This window comes from Pristis pectinata, chromosome 5, assembly GCF_009764475.1.
Source record: "Pristis pectinata isolate sPriPec2 chromosome 5, sPriPec2.1.pri, whole genome shotgun sequence".
NCBI classification, from domain to species: domain Eukaryota; kingdom Metazoa; phylum Chordata; class Chondrichthyes; order Rhinopristiformes; family Pristidae; genus Pristis; species Pristis pectinata.
Window position 1 is genome coordinate 85379261 of NC_067409.1, and position 12857 is coordinate 85392117.

At 40.1% G+C, this 12857-nt stretch overlaps 1 protein-coding gene across 1 annotated transcript in view; it reads right to left on the reverse strand.

The window, feature by feature from the left end:
* Positions 1-87: 87 nt before the first annotated feature.
* LOC127570834 (ankyrin repeat domain-containing protein 33B-like) overlaps positions 88-12857 on the reverse strand; it is a 46275-nt gene continuing 33505 nt past the window's right edge. The window contains exons 3-4 of the mRNA XM_052016704.1: positions 7341-7481; positions 88-4932 (exon numbers count right to left, since the gene is read on the reverse strand). Coding sequence (XP_051872664.1) covers positions 4082-4932; positions 7341-7481 — 992 coding nt within the window. The 3' untranslated portion in view covers positions 88-4081. The remainder of the gene's footprint in view (positions 4933-7340; positions 7482-12857) is intronic.

The window sequence follows — 12857 nt, forward strand, 5'->3', positions numbered from 1 at the left end:
ATGTAAATTGCAAGCTGCTACGTACCTGATGTGTTGTAAAGGAAATCCACTGAGACCCAGAAAGTATGGAGATGAAAAAGGTGACAATGAATTTTCAACCAGTTTTCTTTTTAATGCAAAACAATGTTTTACAATAATTATAGTGTGGTTTTAAACTTTTCATTTGACATTCAATATTTGATGCATTTTTGAAAGTATCCATAATTATCATGTTTAGTATTTCTGTTCCCAAGGATCATCCTTGGTAACATTTAAACTGAGTTTCCATATCAATTCAGTAACCTTAAAATGATTTTAAAACAAGATTTAAATATTATGTAGTTGTTTTGTAAAAATAGCTTGGTATTCCAGTTAAAAAAAATTGCATATAAACATCTTGTTCTGCCACAGTGTAGGACCATTACATTTTAAATAATGATGACATCTTAACTCATTTCCCTCTAATATCACATAAAATCACAAATAGGGAAAGGTTCTACCATTTTTTAAAATTATTGCTAGCTGGTGAACTCAATAAAGACAGCAGAATGCATTTCTGTATGTCAGAGCTGCTGTGGACTGTCTCATCCCTGAGTGACCTGCCTTATAAAATGTATTCCACCCCAGGGCTGAAATGTGCTACATCACTAACTGAACAATAAAGAGCACATGTGCTAAGGATTTTCTTCTATAATGAGAATGTCTACCCAAAGCAAATGATTCCCAAGTACCAAAATTTATTTTGTTAGTTGCATATTGCCAGTGTCATCCCAGGGTGTGCTGTTTATGGTCATTGGCCATTTCCTAAGAGGAATAGGGGTCGTAAGATTACATTTTCAATGGAAGTGACCTAGGGTTACAGATCATAAATAAAGCTCTAGCTGAGCAATCTGTAGTATGGTAGTGGTTAAGTTACAGAACTAGCAGCCAGGATTCTGGATCACTTTTCCAGAAACACAAGTTTGAATCTCACAGGGATGACTTGGGGAATTTGAATTCATGTAATTAAATTCATGTAAAGATAAACCTAGCTTAGAGGTAACTACAGAACTACCAGATTGTCATAAGAAACCAATTGATTAACTAGTGTACTTCAGGAAATGAAATCTGTCATCCTTACACAGTCTCGCCTCTAGCTCCAGCCACACCCCTGTGATTGCCTCTTAACAGTCTCCTCAGTTCAGGGGCAATAAGGGATGGACAATAATTACTGGCATTGCCAGAGATGCCCACATTTTGTGGTCAAATCAATAGATAGGGCTAAAAATCCTCTTTAGTTTTATTGATTTTAGCCCAAGGGTATAAAGAGAAAAACAATTACAGCTGTAAACTTTCTGAGCACTTGTTTGTGGGTCTTTTTGACCATGTCTCTCTTCATACTTTTTAAAGAATAGCTTGCCTTTTGTGTCACAGTTTTGATGGGGAGCCAGCTACCCAGTTCTGATGTGTATAGTCTACTTAAGGTCCATGTTTTAACTTCAGGGAAAAGACAGTGACAGTTTGAAGTGGTCAATATTTAAACATCTCAAGTTCACATGATTAGGTTAATGACAGGATTATTTTTAGATCCAGAACTGGCTACTTTTACTAAAACACTTGTCTAAATCAACTGGAAGCACATTTACAGCACCAAGTGATTATTTCTCTGACATATAGGTAGTGTAATCCCACTGATAATGTTTGTTAATTTGCTGAGTCTCATACAATGCTTCAGGTGCAAAATAACTGCAACTGCTGGAAAATTTAAATTAAAAACAGAAGATGCTGGAGATCCTCAGCAGGTCAGGTACCATTTATGGAAAGAGTAACAAGAATTAATGTGTCAGGTCACTAACCTTCAGAAAGGGAAAAGGGAGAGAACCCAAAAGACACTTTCTCACTTTACAGATCAAATCTGACTTGCTGAATGGTTCCTGCATTTTCTGTTTTTATTTCTCTACAATGCTTATTGCATAATACTTCCTGTCTGAATGAAGTGACAAGAAAATGATGCCCTGGTCTGTAGGTTAAAGTCTGACACCTAGAACTGAGATCCTAAGTTGTCTGATCTGCTTGCTGGTATTGTACAACCTTTGTTGTTCCTGTAAATGAAACCAGATTCAGGCTTAATGCCATGTGTAGGTAGTGTAACAATACAATGATGTTTGACTGAACTGATAGCATAGACCCAAAAACATTATTAGGCATAGTGGGGCAAGTCTTTTCTACGTAATTTACCTTTACAAACGAGATAGATCTCATGGAGAGGAAGGTTTCATTCTGCCTTCTAGTTAACAAATCTGCTAAGCAGGCCCTTTGGATGAATGAAATTTCCAACCTAGTGCATAAGAATTGTCATCATTCTTAAATTTAACTATCTGTTAAAGGTATCCTCACAACTACCTGAAAGAGACCACTGTGTAAACTTGCCTTGCAGAATCCTGCGGGACACGATAAAGTCACTAAATTACACTAAAAACTGGGTAATTTGTTTCAAACTGACCCAACTGCCTCAAAGCCAATAATGCATTCTTTCAACAAAAATACTTCATACTTGCCAAATATTGTGAATGAATCTGTACTATCAGCGTTTAAAGTTACTCAAATATGTCAAACTTTGAAAAGCGAGAAAACAATGGCTCATAAAATTCTGCTGACCATGACTAGCCTTGATTATACAAAAGACCAAGACCAATTTCCACCTCGAGCAATTATAGAACTGAGTCTAAAGAGAGAATTCCAAATATGATTTGGTGTATGTAGTTTGGTACTCTTTAAACTGATACTTACCCCCTTTGCATTGTCTTATTCCATACATAATCTTAGGGCCTTGTATCTTAATTATCATTTGCATTTCACTGGATCAAAAAGGGGATAAGCAACATCTTGAATATTCAGTAACAAATTGGCCACTATTCTAATGGAATGTTGCAAAGAATCACTTGTAGCTGAACTCCTGCTGCCCAGCACAAGCCTAACACAAATGTGCACTACTTGAAGATTAGAAAGTCAGCACACTGCCCTCTCCAAAAGACTGTACCAAATAGGGTGCATATAATATCCCTACTCCTCAGTGGGACTGTTGCTTTGTTGTGGGCTGAACCTCTGCCCTGGAAGAGCAAGTGATTACAGTGAGGATCAGTAAATGAATTAAGCTTCAACAGCAGCTCACAGTAGGATACAACTGGGACAGGTGATTCAGAGGTAGATTATATATTGAAGTGTTTTTCTTTAAAACAAAGGTGAATTGTTAGATCCTGCTACTTGTAGCTTTTTTTTTCCACAGCTACCCAATCACATTCTGCAAGCCTCAGAAACAAACAACTTCTCAGAGCTGTCCACTAGTTTGCTAACAACATTTCTTTCAAACATATGACCATGGTTTCTCAATCCAGTAGCGTCACCATTGAAATAAGAATTACTGTTCTTAAGAAAATCACTGGTAAATTATACCAGATTCCAGTATATTTCAGAACATTAATTGATCATAGCAGGTGCAGCTCTTCCAATGTGATTGTGGCACAGTTTAATGAACTGAACTTAACTTCTATTGGCATGCTAGACCTCTGTCCTATTAAAGCCATGGTGATCAATGTGTTGGGTGCTTGAGGTAAATGTGGTCTCTGCTCCATCTCTCCAGGAAAACCTACAGAAGCAAGTGCCTGATGTTTTAGCACTTGGCTTATTAAACAGAGAACTACACCGTCCACATGATCAATAACAAAGAAAGAAAATGCTTTTTGACAATTTGCAGACTTGGAGACTAAATACAGCTTCGAAACTATTTTCAGATCAAAGGTGCAACCTCTGGACACTTTCAACAAGGGTGGATTGTGTTAATTGAAGATTTCAGACACACTGTGCAAGTAAACAGGAAACACTTAGCCATGTCCTGTAACACTAAAATCATACACCTTGCACCATAACATGAACTACCCATTACATTCAACTGCTTATGCTGAGAACCTGTAAATATCAGTTGTTGACCTGGTCCTTATAAGACTCGCAGGCCTCTCTTGGTTAATAAATTTTCCTGTTTGGCAGAGGAATTGTTCAGAAGTGCAAGATTCCAGTTTCTTTCTGGTTTTGCTGTGCATTCCATTTTGACACATCTTTTTTATCCCTATGACTTCCTTTTTAGTGCTACCTTGTGCGTTCTCTCTTTCTCTGCTTCTTGAGCTTTCCTTTTCTCTTCTTCCTCTGCTTTCTTTCTCTCCTCTTTCAGCTCCTTATACCTCCATATGGGTAGTTCCAGCAAGTTGCTGCCCTTGGCACTGCTCTTCTTGCGCACTTTCTCAGGGTGGTAAGTTGGAGTGGGCGCTTTGACCACGCGCACCTTTGGCACCACGATGCCTGGCTGAACAGTACTCCACTTGAGCATGCCCAAGGGCATTAGACTACTCCTCCTGGAGGAAGTAGCTGATGCCTGTGCGGAGGAAGACCTCAGCAGCTGTAGGCTGGCTCTCCTTTCCTTCTTTTTCGAGACCATGACCAGTTGAGAGTTCTGAAATAGTTTTCGGTATTTAACATAATCCTTGTTTGGAGCCTTTGTTTCCCGAGATTCTTGCTGCCGCAGAATCTCCTGAACTGTGTACCTTTTCTTCCCCACACAAGGGGGGCTGCTTGGGCAGACTGTCCTGCATCCAGTCGCAACAAAAGGGCTGGTGATGGCAGTGGTCATTCTGACCATGTGGTCAAGAGGCCCATCTTCTTCTGGATCGTGAGGAAAGTTGATGGTCAATGCTGACCTGAGAGTCTCACAAATTTTTTCTAAACAGTTCTTGGGTTCATTGGCTTTGGCTACAAGTTCTTTCAGTTTTGGCCACTCGGGCTTATAGTTATCACTGAATTGGACAGGGCAAGGCTTGGCCAGGAGCTTTTGCATGAGGAAGACTGTTTCATACCGCCCTGTAAAACGTGCCCATTGTTGTGGAGTAAACCCCTTCCCTGGATCTGTCGCATTGATATCAGCACCTGGAGAGAAAGCACACATGATCAGTCTTAGATTGTTATCCAAATAAAATTGGTCTAATCATTCCTGATCAGAAAGACCATCTACATTTGGACCAATCAGTGAAAACACTCTTGCCCAAGTCACCTGACAATCCTCATTCCAGCAGAGTTCAGGCAGAATATTGTGAAATTGTAAAATCTCACTAAAATCACACTTGCTTGATATAGGGAAACTCAACTCAGAGGATCAAGCTCCTGAATAAAATCTGTATAAATTACACACATTCTCTTGTTTAACTGGAGCCAATAATGTGGGTTCCTGATCAGTAACTCAAGCAATGAGAAATACATCATGCTTGGAATTCAGTGGAGTAGCACCTTCACACAACCCTTAGTGCATTGTGTGAAAGGGTTTTTTTTGGTTAGTGGATTTAGCTGCATTCAGCCTTGCTTTTCTGTCACTCTCTACAGCAAAATACCAGAGTAAACAGAACACAAACACAAGTTCAAGTCAGTACTTGACCAGCATGAGCTGAACATCCAAACTTTCATTCCTTCCACTGAACTGTGCAACCTCATTTCATATTGACAAGCTTTGCTGTTAGATTAAATGATATCGTAACCCTTAGGCAGCCGCCAAAACAAGGAAACCCAACCTGGGTTGGAAACTAGGGTTGCCTGAAGTGACACAGTGAATTACCAGTCTTCAATGAGGCCAACCTATAATATGATTGCTGACAGAAGGCTGACGTGAAAGATATGGTAGAGTACTAGAGTCACTAGAATAATTTTACTAGAGTAATGTGTTTAAAGGTCATGGTTTGCCATTAGATCTCTGGTCAAAGTCCTAGAATACCCTACGGCATCGTGGGAGCATCGTCAACCTCATTGGTTTGTGAAGACAAATCATTGTTACTTTCTCCACGCCAATTAGGAATGGATAATAAATGCTGGCCTGGTTGGAGATATCCTTTTATCAGAATGTATATTTTTACTTTTGATCAATAACCAAGTATGTGTTATTTGAAGTTAATGTCTACTGATGATGGTATATGAATGAGGCTTTCTGTAAATCAATAGCAAAACATAACCCTTTTTCATTTTTTTTGGACTGAATAGATCTCAAATTTCCAGTGGTTAATTGGGTTCAAAGTCCTCAAAAAAATTCATCAAGATGAGTACCAGTTTTAAGAAGGACTCTCAGCGGTTGAACATCTGTGTTTACGTCATGTACAATATTAGACTGTGGGTTCACGCACCTCCCTCCACAGATTATGGGTATGCTTCAATGGGGAAAGCCCAAACAAGAGTTTGGGGACTTCTTATTGGGAAAGGAAGGATGGAATAATGGTACTTGCCCTAACAAACTATCTTGCTATTGGTATAGTTATTGGCGTATTATTGTCACTTGTACCGAGGTACAGTGAAAAACTGGTCTTGCATACCGATCATACAGATCAATTCATTACACAGTGCATTGAGGTAGTACAGGGTAAAACGATAACAGAATACAAAGTATCACAGCTATAGAGGAAGTGCAGTGCAGATAGACAATAAGGTGCAAGGTCATAACGAGGTAGATTGTGAGGTCAAGAGTACATCTGCCCATTACTAGTAAAATCGATGCACATTGCCATACGCCAGAATTTCAGCTGCTATGAATCTTTGGCAAATCAAACAGCAAGCTGATTGAAATGTCCATTCAAAATTGAACGAAATTGAAGATTTGAGAAACACTATAGAGAGCTGGTCCACTAGGAGCCATAAATCATTTGTCCCTTTCAGCTCACAATTTACAAACTTCACCCATGCAGCAGAGGATCAGAATCAGAGTACAAAAGAGCCAATTCAGATCATACATCTGCTAGCTCTCTAAAATTAGCCCTACTCTCCAGCTCCTTACAAAAGTTCTGCAAATCATCCTTTGAAAACATATCAATTTCCCTTTTGAGAGTTATTGAATCTACTCCTACTACCCTTTCAGGCCAGCTATTCCTTACCATGTTCCTTATAACTGTACAAACCAATTCTCTGTACATCACCACTGGCATTGTTTTTAAAATCTTCAGTTACCCTAAATCTGCACTCTGGTTAAAAGCCCACCAGTGGAAGTATCTAACCCCTGTGTACTGTTTCAAAATACTTAATAGAATTTTGACTATCTCCATTAAATCTCTGAACTCCTTTGCTGTGAGGAAAACAGTCCTAGCTTCTTATATCTTTCAACATTGCTAATGCATCTCATCCAGTGGTACCATCTTGATGCCCATTTTAAAGTTTCTTGCCAAAAATACATCAGTTGTGTAAAATAGTTTAACTTCCTTGCTTTTGTTCTGTATTCCTCAATTTACAAGGCCCAGGATCCAATACACCTTGAGAACAGGGGTGAGATAATGCAAATGACAGTAGTTGAAATCAGTGGCACTTACCTGCCAGCATCAGGGCTCTGACACAATCTGTTCTTCCTTGCATTCCTGCTTTCATCAGTGCAGTGAACCCGTGAACATTCCTCCTCTCGATGTCAATTCCAGGATAATAGTTCAGCAAGTAATTGGTGATCGTAATGTGCCCTGCAAAAGAAATGGTGCTTAGAGATTGCATATCACATAATCTGATAGATAGCAGCCATGTGCAGGGAGTGGTTCACCAGTCTGCACAAACAATTGTAGCAAAAGTGATACCTTGAAGGATACAAAAAGCACCTTCACTCTGGAATCCATCCAAATGAATGGAAATCCCTTCCCAAAAAAGTGAATCTTAAGACAGCCAGCTGTATTTATATAGTGCCTTTCATAACACATGATCTTAAGCATTTCACCCATTCAAGCGCTGTTATTGCCAATTTGCACACAAGATTCCCTTAAGAATATTGTAGTAATGGTCAGATCATTTTTTTTTTGTTTTGTTGGTTGAGGGGTAGGTACAGGCCAGGAATCCATGGAAAATATTCCTTCTCTCCAAAATTGTACCATGGGATCTTTTACAGCCACCAAAGATGGATGGTTTCAGTTTAAGGAGGTTATTTTCTTCCATTTCCGGTCAAAAAAAAAAATCAGCTTTACACTATAATCACCGATAACCAAATGAGGAAAAGTATCCTTTCCATTCCCAGAAGGCGAAGATCAGAACACATTCACATTAAATCACTGTTCTCCATTAGAGAAGCCATAGCAACGGTGGGTGTGGTGAATGAAAGAAATATGTGGTTGAGGCTTATTGTTGATATTTTTACTTTCATTGGCAATTCTCCCAAGAATATACTAGTTACATTATTGTTTTTGCAGTCATTTCACCAAATTCTGCTCAGTGGAGTGCTGTTAATCCTACTCCAGTAGAAGGTAAAGTATACATAAGAACATCGGAAAACAGGAGCAGGCCACTCAGCCCCTGAAGTCTGCCCCACCATTCAATATGATCGTGGCTGTGCCTCATTGTTCTCTTGTGTGCCAGTTCTCCTGAGCCCTCAATTCCCTGATCTTCCAAAAAAATTATCAACTTCCTCCATAAATACCCCCAATGATCTAACCTCCACATTTTCTAGAGAATTTCACAGATTCACCACACTCTATGAGTACGTAGCATATACGTACATTATTGTCGGATTCTCACTTTATCCCCCAACACATCAGTGAGGAGAGGTTAGTTCCCAACTCTTCCAGTAGGAGTGATAAGCAGGAGAGGTAAAATAACTCTGATGAAATATCCTTATGTAGGAGTTCTGTTGGCAGTAGTCTGAGTGAACAACCCAGGGGCTGCTATCATTTTCTGTTAAGGTGCTTCATACTGTACTAATAAAGGCCACAACCTCAGGAAAAAAGTACTGCTGCGAGTGCCAGATTTGAGTTCCAAATTAGAATATAGAACAGCACAGAAACAGCCCTTCAATCCACGATGTCTGCACCCACCACAATGCCAACTAATCCCATCTGCCTACATATCCCTCTATTCCCTGATGTTCACATGTCTGTCTAAATGCTTCTTAAATGTTGCTATTTTATCTGCTCCTACCATATTCCCTGACAGTGCATTCCAGGCACCTACCACTGTGTTTTAAAAACTTGCCTCATAAATCCCCTTTAAGCTCCCCTCCCCCCTCCCCCCCCCCCCCATCTTAAACCTATGCCCTTAGTATTTGACATTACTGAGCTGATCCAATCAAACAGACCCAAGCAGGATTCGTTAGAAACAGCAAATGATAAATTGTGAGCTGATTTTCTACCCAGAGAACGATGAGCTCTTTTCCTTGGTGAGAATATCCATTTGAGGTACAACTTTTCAGGCTCAGAGCACAGGAGCTAGAACTAATTATTGTCATGGCTACCTGATGACGTTAACAGGCTGAAAAGGCATCTAGGACGGTAAAGGGAACATTGAATAATACACTAAGTAATCAACTCTCGCTCTCTAAAATAACTGCCATATCACAGCAGCTCATCCCCAATTAGGTAGACTTGAATCAAGTTCAGTGCAATAAAAGAATGGGAAATTATTGGAGGAGGTGGCAGCTTTTCATAGCAGTGTAAACCTTAAGGATAGCTAGTCCTCCGTGCCCACCCAATGTCTCTTATTAAAGAGGTGCCCATTATGAACTGGACTGCAGTTTTCCTCATCATTACTCCTGAATTTCATGCATTTGTAAATACTGATACTTGAATAATTATCATGGAATTAGCAGGTAAATCTCAGGCACCAAACAGCAGCATAACTGATCATTTTTCAAAATAAGAATTGAGGAAGGAATGTTTATGTAACTGTGGGGCCTGGAGTTTCCAAGCAATTTCCACCCAGGCATCAGAAGTCTACTGGGAGGAATTAATTGAACCACTAAAGATCATTGAATATTTAACATAGATGAATTGCACCCATGACCATTTTTGTATCATAAAGTTACACAGCTTGGAAACAGGTCCTTTGGCCCGCTCAGTCCATCAAGTATCCATTTACACTCGCCCTGCATGAATCCAATGTTATTCTCCTTATATTCCCAACTCTCCCCAGATCCTACTGATCAGGTACACACTAGGGGCAATTTACAATGGCCAATTAACCTACAAATCTTACAACCTTGGGATGTGGGAGAAAACCAGTCACAGGAAGAACATACAAACTCCGCACAGACAGCACTGGAGTTCAAGTTTGAACCTGGGCCACTGAAGCCATGAGATAGCAGCTCTAGTAGCTGTGTTGGCCCGCAGTTCCCACCATAGTTCTTACCATAGTTCTTGCAATCTTTTACAATAATCAAATATTTGTTTAAAGCAGTTGCAGCCCAAAAACCTGCCTAGGTTGACATGCTGAACTTCCCTTGAGAGTGCTACTTCAGAGGAGTTCATCACATGGCTCCCAGCTTGCACGAATCAAGAAATAATCCCTGGTAGAGCAACCAGTAATTCACTGAAGCATGTTTGTTTCTCCAATTATTTTGAATTTGTTTTAAATTAGTCTAAATTTAGTCAATTGATTAGCCTTTGGTACATGAAACCCTGATCAGCCATCAACTGAGGTGTGGTCTATTCTACAATAAATGGCATTCGCAGTGACCAGCAATCAATCTAATTACAAACCAAGAAGATATAATCAGTCTGTCAGAGAACAGTTAATCTGCTGACAATTCCATTCCTCACTGTATTGCTAGGAAATGCCCCATCAGTTATTCTGCTCCATTCATACAAATGTCATATTCAAGCTTACGCTTAAGAGTTTACGGGGAAACTTGACTCTAACTTCATCCTGGCAAAATAGATGCACTGCCATTTACATTTTGCTGATTATGTTCCTAACAGCTTGATTTTTAAGCTGATGTTATGAAACCTGCTTGCTGGTGCCCAAGCCTTTGTGCTATTTTCTAATAAGAACAGAGAATGCTGGAAATACTCGGTACATCAGGCCACATCTGTGGAGAGACTAGTAGAGTTAACATTTCAGGCTGATGAACTTGCATTGGAACATTATGAGAGGTTATTAACCTGAAACATTAACTCTCTCTCTCTTCATAGATGCTGCCTGACTTGCTGCGTTAACAGCATTTTGTTTTTATTTTATGTTTCCAGCATTGTAGAACTTTGCTTTTATTACTTTATTCCAGTATTTGGTTAAAACTGTTTGGTTCACAACCCAGCAGCTCATCAGCATTTGTTTCTGATATCCCTTAACCTGTCTCAGTAGAAGTTAAGTTCTCTTCCCGTACCCCTACTTTCACCCCAGAATAGTGTTTCAGGAGCCTAGGCTTTACTCTAGTGAGACAAAAACTGGATGTTCCGTTATCAAATGATGGAAATCAAATTCTCAGCCATGTGCTTAACAGACAAATAGGAGTGTTTATTCCCCCCACCCCCCCCGTTTCGCTGCTCAACTGAATTACTTTGAATGCCCTCTTGCATATCCATGTAATTTTTTTCTTTTAGATAGACAGAAGTGGGTAGCTTTTAGAGAATGAAAGGGTAACTGAAGAGATTTTTTTTTAAAGGTATAAACATAGTTATGTTCTGGAATGCACTGCAGTGCTACAGGGCCAGAACCTTTGGATTAGCTGTGAAACACCACCAAAATTCACCATCCATTCATAATGTGATGCACTGCCAACCAGCAGTTGCAGCTGGGAAACAATGGGAAGTTGACAATTGTGCCAATAGTACAAGCAGCCCTACTGATGAAGGAGGAACCTGTGGTGTCATTGAATTGAAGGATAATGTTAATCCTATAAATCAACATCATGATGTTCGCACTTTTCTCTTTTGCAGTTGACTGATTTTTCTCCTTGGTTGCATCTTTCTCTTCTCTCCCTCTTCAGAGATTAGAGAATCAATAACAAGGTGTCCCTTCTGGATTGTTTTCATAAGGAAAAACATTGTAGTAACCTGGGAACAGGGAAAGGCCATTTAGCCTCTCAAACCTAATCTACTGTTCAATGAGATTATGACTGAACTGCCTCAGAGTCCTTGGGACAGATACCATGAAACAGTTCTTTTGACCCAGCGAGTCCACACCAACCGTCAGCCACCCATTTACATTTATGTTCTCCCTGTGTCTGTGAGAGTTTCCTCTGGGTGCTCCGGTTTCCTCCCACATTCCAAAGATGTAGGGGTTAGGAAGTTGTGGGCATGTTATGCTGGTGCCAGAAGTGTGGCGACACTTGCGGGCTGCCCCCAGAACATCCTACACAAAAGATGCATTTCACTTTGTATTTCTTATGCTACATTATTTCTTGTCTTCTTATTCTCCCCACATCCTCATCAACTCCCCACCCCCCAAAAGGAAGAGAAAACATGCAAACTTCACACAGACAGTATCCCAGGTCAGAATTGTACCTGGGTCACTGGCACTGTGAAACAGTAGCTACACTAGCTGTACCAGGATTAGCTACACTAGTTGGAACCAGGATGGATTAAAGTACTTGAGATGGAGATCAGCCTTTTCCACGTAGCCTTAAAATGAAAAAAAAATATTCAAATTAAAAAATGATAATTGACATGGCATTAATTGCCACTTACAGAAGAGTTCCAAAGTTCAAAGTTCAATCAGCCTTTGCGAGGAGAAAAATATCCTAACTTCACTCTCACATGCTCTTGCTCCAATTTTGACACTATAAGCCCTGGTCCTGGATCCCAACCAGTGGAAATAGTTTCCTTCTGGTCGTGGTCGAGCCCACTAGGGAAAAGGCAATTCTGGATTTGGTGTTGTGCAATGAACCAGATTTGATTAGGGAGCTTAAGGTAAAGAAGCCCTTAGGAGGCAGTGATCGTAACATGATAGAATTCGCCCTGCAGTTTGAGGGGGAGAAGCTAAAATCGGATGTACAGCTGAGTAAAGGTAACTACAAAGGCATGAGAGAGGAGCTGGGCAAAGTTGATTGGTAAGGGACCCTAGCAGGGATGACGGTAAAGCAGCAATCACAGGATTTTCTGGGAGCAATTTGGAAGACACAGGATCAGTTCATCCCAAAAAAG